The 15,830-nt window shown below is 36.6% G+C and overlaps 1 protein-coding gene and 1 long non-coding RNA gene across 5 annotated transcripts; one reads left to right on the top strand and one right to left on the bottom strand.

Moving 5' to 3' along the window:
• Positions 1–4,130: 4,130 nt before the first annotated feature.
• On the top strand, positions 4,131–7,116 carry LOC106295215 (phosphatidylinositol 4-kinase gamma 5). Of its 2 annotated transcripts, none has more exons than XM_013731055.1 (2): positions 4,131–4,380; positions 4,764–7,116. In XM_013731055.1, exon 2 carries the CDS (start codon positions 4,911–4,913, stop codon positions 6,783–6,785), a length of 1,875 nt encoding a protein of 624 aa, XP_013586509.1. In that variant the 5' UTR covers positions 4,131–4,380; positions 4,764–4,910; the 3' UTR covers positions 6,786–7,116. The 2 variants fall into 2 exon arrangements, with proteins under 2 accessions (XP_013586509.1, XP_013586511.1); XM_013731057.1 differs by having other exon boundaries at positions 4,140–4,380; positions 4,825–7,116.
• Positions 7,117–9,905: 2,789 nt separating this feature from the next.
• On the bottom strand, positions 9,906–13,039 carry LOC106293174. Of its 3 annotated transcripts, none has more exons than XR_001260389.1 (9): positions 12,870–13,039; positions 12,393–12,524; positions 12,117–12,268; positions 11,661–12,037; positions 11,545–11,571; positions 11,149–11,465; positions 10,992–11,057; positions 10,446–10,740; positions 9,906–10,191 (listed from the first exon to the last, which is right to left on the bottom strand). It is a non-coding gene; the product is annotated as an uncharacterized LOC106293174 (long non-coding RNA). The 3 variants fall into 3 exon arrangements; XR_001260388.1 differs by lacking the exon at positions 12,870–13,039 and adding an exon at positions 12,674–12,696; XR_001260387.1 differs by lacking the exon at positions 12,870–13,039 and having other exon boundaries at positions 12,393–12,667.
• Positions 13,040–15,830: the final 2,791 nt, after the last annotated feature.

Below are 15,830 nucleotides of genomic sequence, written 5' to 3' on the forward strand. Positions count from 1 at the left end.
CAAGCGAGACAGATTCTTGGAATGAAAATCACTCGGGATAGACCAAAGAAGCTTTTGTGGTTATCCCAAGAACGATATGTTGAAAGGGTGTTGGAGAGATTCAACATGCACAAAGCAAAGCCGGTGAGCACTCCACTTGGTGGACATTTCAAGCTAAGTTCGAAGCAAAGTCCAACAAGTGAGAAGGAGAAAGAGGAAATGAAGACTAACCCATATGCATCAGCAGTGGGCAGTCTCATGTATGCTATGGTGTGCACCAGACCGGACATTGCCTATGCAGTAGGAGTTGTGAGTCGCTTTCTAGCGAATCCAGGAAAGGAGCATTGGAAAGCAGTTAAGTGGATCCTACGCTATCTACGAGGCACAACGAAGAAGTGTATATGTTTTGGCAATGGAAAATTGGAGTTGAACGGTTACACCGATGCAGATTGGGCTGGTGATAAAGACTCAAGAAAGTCAATATCAGGATTTGTGACTACCTTTGCAGGGGGAGCTGTTTCCTGGCAATCGAAGTTACAAAAGTGTGTTGCCTTATCCACCACAGAAGCGGAGTACATCGCATCAACGGAAGCGTGCAAGGAGATGATATGGATAAAGAACTTCCTGCTTGAGCTGGGAGTAAATCAAGACAAGTATGTTGTGCTATGCGACAATCAAAGCACCATTCACCTAGCAAAGAATCCAAGTTTTCACTCTCGCTCAAAGCATATCGACATTCGACATCATTGGATCCGAGAAGTTCTTGAAGAGAAGCTCCTACATCTCAACAAGGTACACACCGATGAAAACTGGTCAGACTTTATGACCAAAGTATTACCGATAAAGAAGTTTGAAGATTGTTGTCAAGGCATTGGCATGGTGACGGTTTCGGGCTAAATCGGGAAGGGGGAGATTTGTTGGGTTTCCCTCATTAGCCCAATATTAATCAAAGCCCAAAGAGGAAGAAAAATCTAGAGAAAGAAGAAGAGTATAGATTAAGAAGTGTGTAGATTAAGAAGTATGTAGAATATGTTTAGAGTAAAACCAAAAGAAAAATCTAGAAGTAACTTGTACTTACCCCTCACTAGTATAAATATGGGTGTTTAGTTCACTTGTATGATCATCCAAGAATCAAGAAAACAAAGAGAAAAAACATTTGTAAGAGAGAGTTCTCAAAACAAAATCTTTGTAAACCTTTTCCTAAATATAAAGAGTCTTCTTCTTAAATTTTTTAGTTGTCTAATCTCATCTTCATCTCATCGATATTGGGTAATATTCCCAACAAATGATCACCTCAAATCACCTGTTATATTGAATACACCCCCTTTTTAATTAATTTGGATAACTGTCTCGCCAGTGACTCGTATGTTAAATCAAGAATTTGTGAAAGACATGATTCTTGCCATCTAAGATATCGATAGTACTGAACTCCCCCAACTATAGATGGGTCTTTTGAATTACTGAACCAAAAAACTGGTTTTGGTAACTGGTTTACTGTAAGACATTGGATTTCACTCGTATATTATGTGAAAAGCAAACTAGAGAAGCTTAACTCATTTACCCCTATATATATTGAGTTATTCTTGGGGGGGGGGGGGGTGACAGCCAATAAGATTTCTTTATTTCAAATTCGATATTTTTTAAAAAAGAAAACAAAATATTATCAAGTTATATTATGTTTTTAAAATAATAAAAAAAAATAGCAGTTACAGAAAAAAGAATTAAAAAAAAAATTTAACGTCGTAAGCAAAATACTAAACCCTAAATCCTAATCCCTAAACCCTAAATCCTAAACCCTAAACCCTTGAGTTTAAACCCTTGGGTAAACTCTAAACCTTTGGGTAAACTCTAAACTTTTGGTAAACCCTAAACCCTTGGATAAATCCTAAACTCTAAATAAAAACACTAAACCATGAAACTCTAAACCCTAAATCTTAAACCCTAAACCCTTGAGTGTTTTAGTGTTTAGTGATTTTGATTTAGAGTTTAAGATTTATCTTAGAGTTTAAGATTTATCCTAGGGTTTAGGATTTACCCAAGGGTTTAGGGTTTAGGATTTAGGGTTTAGAGATTAGGATTTAGGGTTTAATGTTTTGCTGACGACGTTAAAAATATTTTTTTTTGTAATTACTACTATTTTTTATTTATTTCTTTTTATCTTTTAATTTTAAAAAGATAATATAATTTGACAATATTTTGTTTTTTTTTTTTAAAAGATACCAAATATAAAATAACACAATCTTATTGGTTAGTGAACCTAGAGGTTCACCCTAGGGGTGAACCAAAAAATAAGTCATATATATTAGCCTTGTTCTTTTCGAGTTATTCTTGGGTTCACCCTCTAGGGTGAACCTCTAGATTCACCAGCCAATAGGATTTCATTATTTCAAATTCGATATCTTTTATAAAAGGAAACAAAATATTATCAAGTTATATTATGTTTTTAAAATAAAAAAGTAAAAAAGAAAAATAGCAGCTACATAAAAAAGAATTAAAAAAATATTTTTAACGTCGTCAGCAAAATACCAAACCCTAAATCCTAATTCATAAACCCTAAATCCTAATTCCTAAGCCCTAAATCCTAATCTCTAAACCCTAAATCCTAAACCCTGAACCCTTGGGTAAACCTAAACTCTTGGGTAAACCCTAAACCCTTGGATAAACTCTAAACCTTTGGGTAAATCCTAAACCCTTGGATAAATCCTAAACTCTAAATAAAAACACTAAACCCTAAAACTCTAAACCCTAAATCCTAAACCCTAAACCCTTGAATGTTTTCGTGTTTAGTGATTTTGATTTAGAGTTTAAGATTTATCTTAGAGTTTAAGATTTATCCTAGAGTTTAGGGTTTACCCAAGGGTTTAGGGTTTAGGATTTAGCATTTAGGGATTAGGATTTAGAGTTTAATGGTTTGCTGACGACGTTAAAAATATTTTTTTTGTAATTATTACTATTTTTTATTTATTTTTTTTTACCTATTAATTTTAAAAAGATAATATAAATTGACAATATTTTGTTTCCTTTCTTAAAAGATATCGAATATGAAATAACACAATTCTATTGGTTCTTTTCTTGGTCACTGCGACTAGCGGTAGCGGCAAGAAAATAACACGTCAATGGAAACAAATTGAATGGATTTAAAAGTTAATTCAGTCGCTAGCAAATTGAGGAAGACACAAAAATGAGAGGTTGTGGTCGCTGTATCAGCGTCAAATTTAATTAGTTATGGCCGCTTATCGCAGCGACTGAAAAAGTAAGTTGGTATTGCCGCACCGGCGATGCATTTTTAATGGTAAAGGTGTATTTTTCTATCGCTGCCGCTGCCACCAGCGTTTACAAAACGAACAGGGCTAATATAGAAGGCAAAATGCACAATAACATGCCTAGTAATATGGCATCTAAAGATGTATGGATGCCTACGTCTACCATTTCATGTTTATACAAATGACATGTTCACTTGACACATACGATAACATTCCATACGATGGACAACTCATCCCTCTTCGATCTGAAAACCCAAGACCTAACTCGCGAGCTTGTATGTGATCCTAATGGAAGATGAATGCAAATGTTAACATTGTAGTAAAATTGTATAAACTAAGTTGATTTGTCGGACACATTTTGGACAGCATGCCAAGATAACTATAAAATGTGAATATCAAATAAATATTCGCTTTTCAATGATTATAATCATATTACTACGTACAGTTGTCTATAACCTGATCATGGAGTTATTAGATGATTGTGTTTCTAACTTTAAAGTGATCCAAGATTATGATTATGATCTTGTATTAAACCATATCGATTATACACTTCATATACGTAGGACGATCACACACACTTGTATTGCATGACAAGTCTTTCCAAAATTAGAAAAACTAAAATTAGTCTTTGTCGATAAGGGCAATTATGGTAACTCAACTAACTGAGATGTTTGACCCAGCCACGTCAAAGCTCTAATCGTAAATGCACACGTCATCATCCTCTGTTTTCTTAGCCCGGTTCTCTCTCATCGTACGTTCCTCACTTCGCCAACATTATTTCGACGGCTGCGATCGTCCGTTCTAGACGCTTCGAATTATATTACTCAGCTGATTTCAATCGAATTTTTTATTTTTATTCTTTTGTATTTAACCGTGGTTAGTTTTTAACCCTCGGGTTAAGCGGTGTGGAGAGGTTAAAATGTTTGTGTAAGTGATGACGAAGCGAAAGAGATAGGAACAAGACGAGAAAGAACAGCTTCAAAGCGAGAGACCTTCCTGAGTCGACTCAGAACGAGTTGGCTTTATTTTAATCTCCTCTGCACTATTCGTTGTCGAGCTCCTTCTCTCGGTTGGCTGTTTCACCTAAGCTCATAATCCCTTCCTCTCCCTCTCCTCGCCGTCGCGTCATTTTCGTTTGGTGAGAGTCTTCTCTTAGCTTCCTTGTTTTGTAGATTGTGTTGTTCTCGCTCTTCGTGGTTATGTGATTTGATTTCTAGGTCTCAAAGATTTCAATTAGTGTATATGCCATTTCAAGTTGGATCCTTTTTACCTCTTTTGATTCATAAAAAGAGCCAATCATGCATGGTTAATCTCGGATGTTAGATTGTTTTTGTATTATACACGCTAATGTTTTCTTTTACGGTTCCTTTTTGCAATTAATGCTCTCTTGTAAAAAGAAGACACACCAACATTTGTTTATATTTGCTAGTTTTAGATGATTCTCTATTACTAGTTAATTGCATAAAGTTTTGATTTTTGTGTGTTTATTACTCACTCTCAATTCAATATCTTTATTTGCAGATTGTTTTGTTGTTATGCTCCTGTCATCTGGACTTTAACTATGGAAGCTCGTCTTGTTTAGGTTGATTGGTCTTTGGATTTAAGCAAGGGACTTTCTTTTGAAGCCATCTTAGAGGCTGTGACTTCTTTGGCTGGTTCTCCACATTCATGTCCCGTAAGCTCAACAGTCCTATTCAGACACAAATGGCAGTTTCTCTTCTAAAGAGCCCCTTGACCGGGGAGTTCTACGAGTTTAACAAGATGGGGATGAAGCCTCCCGTTGGACGCAGGCGTGTTTTTGTCCAAACGGAGACTGGTTGTGTACTGGGGTTGGAGCTGGATCGCAGTGATAACGCGCACACTGTTAAAAGGAAGCTGCAGGTTGCTCTCAACTTCCCTACGGATGAAAGCTCTTTGACTTTTGGGGATTTGGTGCTTAATAATGATCTTACATCAGTCAGGAATGATTCTCCTCTGCTACTAACTCGGAACAACTTTCACCGGAGTTCATCGACTCCGTGCCTTTCTCCCATGAGAGCTGATCTTCAGCAGGGTAGAGATGAGTCCAGTTCTATTGAGATTCTTGGGAACTCGGTTTGTTCGTCCTTTGTGAGGCAGATGGCGAAGGATATTACAAAAGCGTTGAAGAGAGGGATTGATCCTGTTGCTGTCAATAGCGGTCTTGGAGGAGTCTACTTCTTCAAGAACAGCCGTGGTGATAGCGTTGCGATTGTTAAACCAACTGATGAGGAGCCATTTGCTCCTAACAACCCTAAAGGCTTTGTTGGTAAGGCGCTTGGACAGCCTGGGTTGAAACGCTCTGTGCGTGTTGGGGAGACAGGTTACAGAGAAGTCGCGGCGTATCTTCTTGACAAGGATGGTTTTGCAAATGTTCCTCCCACTGCTCTCGTGAAGATCTCTCATTCTATATTTAATGTTAACAATGGAGTGAAGGCGAGTAAGCGTATGGAGAAGGTGTTGGTGAGCAAGATTGCTTCTTTGCAGCAGTTTATATCTCATGACTACGATGCTAGCGAGCATGGAACGTCCAGCTTCCCTGTTTCGGCTGTGCACCGTATAGGGATTCTTGACATTAGAATCTTGAATACGGATAGGCACTCAGGGAACCTTCTGGTTAGGAATAGGAAGCTGGATGGTGTGGGGATGTTTGGCCAAGTGGAGCTTATTCCGATTGATCATGGTCTTTGCTTGCCGGAGACTCTGGAGGATCCTTACTTTGAGTGGATTCATTGGCCACAGGCGTCGATCCCGTTCTCAGAAGACGAGCTGAAGTACATAGCGAATCTTGATCCTTTTAAAGATTGTGAGATGTTGAGAAGGGAGCTTCCGATGGTACGAGAGGCTAGTCTCAGAGTTCTAGTTCTATGTACGATTTTACTTAAGGAAGCTGCTGCTTATGGTCTATGTTTGGCTGAGATTGGTGAGATGATGACTCGAGAGGTTCGTGCTGGAGACGAGGAGCCTAGTGAGAATGAAGTGGTGTGTCTTGAGGCTAGGAGTTTGGTAGGAGAGAAGGAAGCTGAGTCTCCAAGATCAGACTTGGGCGGTGATGTTGAGTTCCAGTTCGATTTAGATTGTGAGGAGAACATCACTTCCCCACTTGGATTCACTCTTGGTAATGCTCGTACTCATCTCTCAAAGGTCGAAGAGACAGCAGAGGAAGAAGAAGAAGAGGAAGAAGAGAAGGAAGTGAATGAGATAGCTATTCCAGAGAAAATGGCGGCAGTTAGCAAGCTTTCAATGTCTTTGAAAAGCACTCTTCTTGGTGAAAAGAGCCAGAAGTATCAGAAACACCCAGGAGCGAGAGCAGAGAGCGGGTATGCTTCGTCTGGACACAGGAGTGCAGAAGAGCAGATCCCAGCAAGCACAAGCTTTGTGAAGCTCTCGGATATGAGTGAAGAGGAGTGGAAGATTTTCCTGGAGAAGTATCAAGAGCTGCTTTATCCAGCATTTGCAAAGCGCAAGGCCATAACTTTAGGACAGAATCTGAGGCAGAGGCTGGGAACTTCGTGTCAGTTTTGAGATGTCAGAGATTGAAGAAGAAGAAGAAGAAGAAGAAGAAGAAGAATAAAGGATTGTGTTAGTAAAGGGTTTGGCTTAAGACTGAACTGGTGGAAAAGGATGGTCAAGTAAGAGAAGAGTGGTATGGATTTTAGTGTAAATATTGGGTTGATGTCAGCTTTTAGTGTGGAGGAGAGTCGAGAGTTGAAGAGAGAATTTAGTCACAGTCTTTTTTCATTCTTTTAAAAAACTTCTAAAACCCTCAGGGTCTTGTTGGTTTCTACCGTACTGTCTCGTTTAAAGCATTTAGACCCTCTTATGTTTTATAAATCACTTTGTACATTAAGAAAGAAAAATGGATGAAAATGAAAGCTTTGTTTAAAAGTTAAACAGTGAAGTTAATCATCATCTTCGACGAGGCTCATGTTCCGTTCACTGCTCTTGTCGACATTACCCTCATTCAAATTTTTAATCGTCAATGATTTACTTATTTTTTAAGCTCATGTGTTTTTAAATGTTAGCGAGTATAGCACATCTAGCTTCCTGTTCCGGCCGTTGATCAAACGGAGATTCTTTTTGGTTGCCAAGTAGAACTAGGTTGGTCATAAGAGGTGTGACGATTTTGGTCTTTGGTTCCAACCTTTTATCTCAAGTCTCGTGGAAATAATGAAAGCCCACAAAGGAAAAATGTTGATCTTATCCAGGTGCATAGGAAAGGTTAGGATCCGGAGCACACAAAAATCTTATGGGCCGAGTATCCATTTTAGAGTCTGGATCGAAAAACCCGACCCGGTTCGTACTAGTTAACCTACCCGGTTGCGGTTGTCTTCTTATAAAGTGCACACAACCGCTACTTCTAGCATCAACGGAAATCACCCTCAAAGTTAGCTGAGTTGTCAAGGGTTAATAGATTATGGGGTGTTTCTACATTTTTAGGATTAGGATGGTATAGCAAAGTTTGTTGATTTGTTGGTTTTGTCCTCATAAAGTTTTAATTTTTTGTTTTGTTTGTACTTCCGGTAATACGAGCATCGTAACAAAATCGAGAAAAGGGTACTGTTTTGGTGCTATATATATATTGGCACTTGAGCTTCTTTGCTGATGTTCAATAGCTTTGAACTTTCTCCAGAATATGCGTGTAGGCCAATATGTATTTAGATCTCGTGCGGCTGGTTTTGTAATTTAATGGTTTTGTTTACTGGTATTGGGAGGAAGCAAAAGCATTATGATGAGAATATAAATAGCCTCTGAATTCAAAATTCATGTGGATTTTATATTACATACCTTCAAAGTTCTCTGAATTGCTCTGCTTTCTCTTCAAAGTTCTATCTTTATTTGAAGGGAATAAAACTAGTTTTTGTTCATTCAAATTATCATGATTGAATTGGCACCTAAGAAAATCATAGTCTGTTTATAGCTGATTTAATGCTTCAGACTACACGAGCATGGTGCTATATTAACCTTTTCAACTAGTTATTGTTGTTCATATTAAGCATTTTGCTTTGATATATGGCTTTTAACTTTTGAAGAACATTTGTTTTACGTGTGGATTCTATATCTTGATTCTTGTAGGGACAGAATGGGCTTTTGGATTCAAAAGCATCTGAGAAACTGAAATGACCACATTAAAATTTGACCTAAAGGAGATGGTAGAGTAACGGGCAAAACCAAAATGGTTTCGAGTCTGAAATGTGTTGGCAAAGCATTGGAATAAATATGTATGATTGTGTTAACCTCAAAATAGGACACTAACCAAACCGAGACAAGGGTTAAGAAATAATAACAACAAAATAATCTGTTGGAGAATGTTAAGAGTAAAACTTGTAAGCCAAACTGGGGCTAAGACGAATTTGGGAGTGATGGTTCCACATCTATAGTGCTCGCTCATGGCCCTATCACAGATAACTTCTCTTGTGATCATGTAAACCCAGATATAGTTAGTTATTGACCTGATTTCTTGAAGACGTGACTTTTCTGACAGAGAAGCTTTTCAACTTAGTTTTGTTTTGTAATATCAGTGTTAGGCCGAGATACTGGTTTGCAAAGAAATAGCGATTGGTGGTTATTTGGTGTTCTAAGTCCACTGTTGTTGTCATTGTGAAAACTATGAAGGAACGTGCACATGCTATTATTGTTGACACAACTGCTTGGTTCTTCGCCCTTAGAGAGCATCATTATCCCTAAAATTTATAAGAATTTCTTAATTTTTTCTTTTTTTTTGTCTGATTTAAAAAAAAAATTAATAAGTGAACCAATCGCGGACCACCATGTATTGGTGGGGTCCGCAAACAGTGAAAAAAACCCACCAAAATCGTTTTTTCTTTCCTGACTTTTGGAATCGATTATTGCCACTTTTGTGGGATTCACGCCATTAGAAACTCCCTTATAAGCTGCGATAACAGTGCTCTTAGCGCTGAACTAGTCTGGTCCTTCAGTCTTTCTGAATGTGAAATTCGTAGGCCAAGTTCAGTGTTTTATGCATTTACCAAGCAACATTTTCTAATATATCTCACGTTTTGTGGGTCCATTTTTCATTTTCATCCATCTGGTTACTGCTTACGTGCATTATGATGGGATTGCAGATTAGACAAAAGTCGAAAGTAACCTGAGAATAACATCAACGTTCCTCTTCTAGAAAGTTGCCAGCTACAGTCTCTTTGTTAAAAGAAATCAGAACAGGTTCAGTCTCAATCTACTTCACCAATTTACTCTCTGATATAGAATCTGTCTCTCTCTCTCTTTGGTTTTGCTCTTCCATCATCGATAAATACTAGAGTTTGGCCCGCTCTACGGGAGGGTTAGTAACTGAACGAAGTATATAAAATATAATAAATTTTATTGAATATTTCAAAGTGTTTAGTTTACTTTAAATTGTTAGTAATTTCTATTTCTTTAAATTATAATACAAATATTATAACTATGTCCTTCAAAATTTTTAAATTATACATTTATATATATCATCTATTTTTGGTAAACTCTGATATTTTGGTTGAAATGTTGCTTGATACCTTTATCATGCTTTTTCCAGCTGATTAAAACTTGAAATGCGGATAAATAACAACATGATATAATCTAGTATTAGTTAAGACATCAAATATGCATATTAGATATTTACAATCATAGATAAAATATTATCCCAAGTAAATGTTATCATCATACGACATACGCACGAAATTATCTGGCTAACAAATTAATAGAAAAAAAAAAGAACAACATCAGAAAGATCCTTTACAGCATCTTGGATTATACTGCCAAACTTCAGATTCTTTTGTCCTTCTTTGTCATTCCTATCCTATGGATATCTTGATGAAGACCTTGCACAGAAGTATGTCAGTGTCTGATTGGTCCTCAAAACCAAGCTGAATGAAGACACTTATCATTCGAACCTCAAGCTCCAAATTCAGTTTCCCTACATCATATGCACCCACTGAAAAGAACGCGGAAAACAACATAAATCACGTAAGATAAGAGCTTTAGCTCATGAATGCAGAAGTAGATGGTATTAACCAAGTTCAAACAAAAAACTAAGCAACTAAAATGCTAAAACCATCAAAACACCTATGGGAAAGATGTTGCAAGTAGAATCCATTGATCAAATTGTATTAATTTTTTTTTTATCATTAGACAAAGGGTAAGAAACAGAATCATAACTTCTGATGAGATATGTTTAAGGATTCAGACCTGCAATAGCGAGAGATCCAAGCTTTGTGGAAGGCCATTGATGTCGGAGTTTGCAAGCTTGGTGTCGAATCTTGGAAGACAGTTAAGAGTCCCAATCAAACCGGGTGCTAACACTTAGTCGGTGCGAGTATTCTTGGCAGAGCGCCCTTCCACTACAGTGACAGATCTTCATCTCCATTGTAACCAGCAGAAACAGGTGGCTCTATTGGCTCATTGGTGGGCCTGTTTGTCCTTCAGCCATCACAGAACTATGTCCAGGCCATTCATGAGCAGGTGTTGTTCTTTTCAATGCCAGCTGACAGAAAATAAGTTGTAGAAAATCTTATTATACAATGATCAAGAACTATATACATATTTGTTGTGAGCTAAAAAAAGATAGCTAAACCATTGAGCAGATAATTGTAGGTATAAAGCTTTATATACTTTTCTCCTTTTAATGCTATTCAAGACTCAAATTATCAAAGCTAAAAATTATTCATTACTGAAACCAGTTACAAATAGATATATAACCCAAGCTGTGTTTCAGATTCAACAATCTAATTGTACCACAAAAAGTGTTGCATCTCAATGTTACGGCACCATACGCAACCTTCACAATGTGCTCCTCAAATCCTTATTCACAGAAAAGCAAAGTTTCAGTATAAGAAAGAGGAAAGATTAGATTACAATTCATAAAGCATCTTCTGGGAATGAAACAACATACCCTTCAGTGTAAGCAATATGTAAAGTAGAATAGCAGATAATGGGTCTTTTGTTCAGACCAGAGCCAAATTGAAGGTAAATTATATGTTTTCCCCTCATTGGCGGGATGCTGCAGATGAAGAAATTGTAGTCCGGCTGGTCGACTTGCAGACGCTCAAGCCATTTATTTGCAGCTTGTTGCAAAGAAGAGAGCTTGTGGCACTCTTGAGCTCTGTTTTGGTTCCACAAAGATACTTTGAGCTTATAAGATGCGAGTCCAATAGTAGGTATGCAACAGTAGCTTTATGGATGGTTCCACCTCACTACAACCCACAGAACCTGCTTGAACAAATAGACAATACAGATCAGACATATATATATTATAATGATAACATCAGAAGCATATGTTACTACTTACAGGAGGTGTTGTTTGAGAAAGACATGCCTATCATAAATTTCAAGAAAAATTGTTACTTCAAGCTTTTATTTTAACAGCAAGAATGGTAAGTAGAAGGTGAAAGGGACATTGATTACTTCAAAGAAAAGCTTGAGTTTGTTCAGCTTTTTGAGGACAATGGTGTTACCACAAGCAAGAGTAGGAACAACTTTCCAAAGAAACATCAGAAGTGGAAAGTTCCATGGAATGGTCTGACCAGCAATGCCTATTGGTTCATGCAGTGTCTGGACATGATTGTTTCCGTCGGCTGGAATAGTTAGCCCACAAATCTTATCTGGCCATCCTACACATCAAACCAAAACTTACCAACAAAAGCATGAAAATTTGATAGTATTCTCAAGATTTTGGTATACCAGCATAATAGCGAAAGAATCTGGCGAGCATTGGAATCTCTGCTGTTTTGGCTTGTTCATAAGTCTTCCCATCGTCCCATGTCTCTATATTTTCGCTGTTCCTGAAAACCAAACAAAGATCAGTCCATATCACATTGAATTTCATATTAATTTCAAGACCCAAGAACATTATATATATACATAAGCAATTATCTTTTGCCATGGTCCTTCATCAATGGCCTTCCTTGCAGGCTTGTGGCTTTCACCGCCCGGTCTATATCTTCAGCATCGACTTTCAGCTATGTTCGCAATAACTCCCCCTATGCGTGGATCAAGAGTAGGCAACGTCTTACCTAAATCACCAATTCAAAAACCAAACATTAGTTCTCATGGAACTTGAATCTCAAGTCAAACTTTTTCTTTGTTATTTCTCTGATTCTGAACAGAGCCTTTTTTTAAAATGAAAACTTTACTCACCAGAAGCAGCGTCTACAAAGTTCCCATTGTTGAGGAGCTGTGTTAAAAAAGTGAACCGGCTTATGATTTCTTCAGCTGCAGCGGAGGTTCTAAATCTCCGTACGATCTTACTTTCATTGTTATATTTTTTTCCTGCAAACCGAAATGTTTTAATGTCTACATTAAAATGAAAATTTTTCTGCTTCGTTGTTGTACCCTACTCAACACTAAATGACAACTAATCCAAAAATCAGTAACGAACACCTTAACACACAAAAATTCTAATTGACCAAAGAACATACAGATTCCAAAGGAGCTGAAACCGCTGATAATCAGATGAACACAATACAAAACGTTTTACTGTGTCAGAGTTCTGCTTCAAAGTTTATAAGAAACAACACAAAATCAGTTCTTTATACCGTATGAAACGAATGTTTATACGTTACGAATGAGTAAAGGAACTTGCATAAAAAAACTATTGGGAGATTGAAGCAACACCTCTTCATCAATGAACAGGAGATCCTGGATACAGTAATCGAACACCTAATGTTTTCGATTAGGGTGCACTGAAGATCAGATTGAACACTTTATATAGAAGGACGAAGAGGGGAAGTGGAACGAAACCATTTAAGAAAATTAAATTGCAGAGTAGATTGATGAAGCGTAGGTTACAGTAAGTACAGCGAATTTGATTGGTGACGGTGAAGTGGGAGATAAAGCTTTATGCTTCACAATTATAGCGATTTGGGCTTAATAGGCCGTTTGAAAATGAAAAGAGAGCCCAACACGAAGGATCAGTTTCGACAGAGATGACGTGTCCGAATGCTGTTCTCCTATTGGTCGATTTTTTTAATATAGGTTAGATGTTTATTTTTTCCAAGTATCAGGAAAAGCCGGAGCCTATAAGAAGCCTCATATAATTTGAAGAGAAGGTTTAAGATTCACCCACCACATGGCAACCCTAGCACCATTTTTTCACTCAATTGAAGTACTACCAGACAAAGCAACTCCATATATATATATATATATATATCAAGGAAGGTTAGTGCCTTATTCATTATCTGAACTTTTCCTTACACAAATATATTGTTTCCTAACAAACCGTAATCTAGTCTAGAGTAAGGACACATCAATACCCACAAAACAAGAATCATCCTTCTGAGCTCTGTCATTAGGGAGCTCATAAGTTTAACTCATCCTTTCTCTGCTCTTGTTAATCATATGAAAGGGTAAGTTTTAACTTCTCTATACTCTCTCTTATGTATCAGAAGTTATCTTAAATATTAAAGATCAGCTTTTGAGGTGGAAATCAGAAGAGACACACCTCATCAGTCAAGAAGGAATAAAAGAAGCATTTACTTAAGCAGGTTAAGAGCTGTTCCTCTTCTTCATTCCTTTAATACTCCTCTTTCAATCCTCTTACTGTCTATAAAAACGTTGCAGCTTTTTCTTCCTCTCTCATTGTATTGAAAGGTAAAACCCAACTGGATTTTTTGTCATTTTAATTTTCTCTTAACATGAAGGACAAAGCAAAACATACTTGTTAAATTCATAGACATGTTTCATAATATAAGATGTTCTTACATATCTAGATAATTTTATCTTTATCAAAATTGTGTAACCAATTGATTTTTACTAACAAAATTTATCTAAAAACTTCACTCTAAGTCTATCTGAAAAATTCACAAAAAGTAAGGGGGTGTTATTGGATCATCTATTTTAATAGAGCTTAATCTAAACATAATCCCTTGTTATTCGAATGATAATTTTAAATTCTAGTATTATTCAATGTGATTTAAATTCAGTTTTTAAAATTTAGTGTTATTTTTTTAACAAGTAATATTAAATAAAATCTGTAAGGTTTGTACATAACCAAAGGTCAAGAATAACAAATGCAAAGAAACAAAAGTTGTAGAAAGATCAAGATACCAGTAGGCATCGTTTAACAGAAAAATTATACTGAAAGACACGACTTCTTTAAGAGAGAGTGAGGATCCGTCTATGGTTAGCTATTGTGGCATTCAGTGGGTTTTAGGAGAGAATATGTCAAACTCAAGTCTTTACTGAAGCACACACAATGAGGTGATTTAACCAGGTCCATTGCACACAATGAAGGACTGGAACGTTGATCCTTAGTCACGCTTCTGGCAATATAAGCTGTCACCTGATTTCAGCTCCAAGAAACATAACCAAAGTAACATTGCGAACAAACTTAAAATATTCAATAATCAAACCGGAAAGAGGCCAGCAACAGGAGGAACAAATCAAATATGGAGCCAACTTTTTAACATAAGTTTCAAGAGAAACATACCTGAGAAGAAGGCAAAGCAGAACCGGAACGACACCAGCCCAACCAACAAACAGTCCTAGACGATGAAATAGATAAGAGCAAACCCCTGATATAACATCAAACAAAGACTAGCATCATCTCAGAGACACCATTAAAAGAAGCAAACATGAACAACTCCACAAAGATAATAAAAGAAAAGGCAAAAATCCCACAATAAAACCATGATCAGAATGCAGACTGAGACATGATGTAGACAAATCTGACGAAGAACCTCAAATGCCGACCCCAACCAACGCAGTCCAAAAGCAAATGGGACATGAACCACCATAGCCTTAATTAGTCATCGACAAAGTGGCATGCTGAATCTATAACAGCCAGCTCACTACATCCAAACTTCGAAAAAATCCATAACAACGCACAAAGACTATATCACAACGAATGGAAAGAAGATGTGGATCCTCTTTAGTGCCGTCGAGGAGCGACTAACACCGTAGAAGCTGAGATTTCACAGACGAATTTTTGGCGGCCAAAAAGCAGACCGAACCCTGCCTCATCAAAATACTAAGCAAGGTTTCAACAACTATGCCATAGTCATTTTGTAGTTTATTCAATTTTAAGGATTTTTTAAAAAAATTGTATTTTAAATTAATTTCAAATCATTTTTCACGGAGTCTCGTAAATAAATGATTTATCTCAAAAACTAATGCATACTTCATAAATCAACTTAAACTATATTAAAATTTTAAAATTCGATGGATTGCAAAATATTAATAATTAATTTTAAATTACTGATTGAGTAAAACTCCCTAAGTGACTCTATGAAAGATGAAAGATGAAAGATGAAAGATGAATTACGTGTCTACAAACGTTAAAGTTCTTATAGAGACATTAATCGCTTGTCAACAAAATAATCATCATGTAATATAAAATCATAAATACATGGACCGGTTTTGTTAATTTCTGTGCTTGGAATTTTCTCTCAAAGCTTGAAATGATCATGTATTTCATCATTGTTTTTTTTTATATTATCCATTTTCGACTATGATAAAATCTTTAGTGTAAAGAAAAAAAGCCTTTTCAAAATTTCTTTTTGGTGCTTATCATTTTTAATCATATACTTCACTTTATAATATATAGTTCTGTTTTATTGTCTTTTCGTTTTATTTATC

Source organism: Brassica oleracea, chromosome C5 (assembly GCF_000695525.1).
Source record: "Brassica oleracea var. oleracea cultivar TO1000 chromosome C5, BOL, whole genome shotgun sequence".
Taxonomy (NCBI): domain Eukaryota; kingdom Viridiplantae; phylum Streptophyta; class Magnoliopsida; order Brassicales; family Brassicaceae; genus Brassica; species Brassica oleracea.

Bases quoted from the DNA above. Each gene is read 5' to 3' on its own strand.
- LOC106295215 (XM_013731055.1), top strand. From the start codon at position 4,911: ATGTCCCGTAAGCTCAACAGTCCTATTCAGACACAAATGGCAGTTTCT.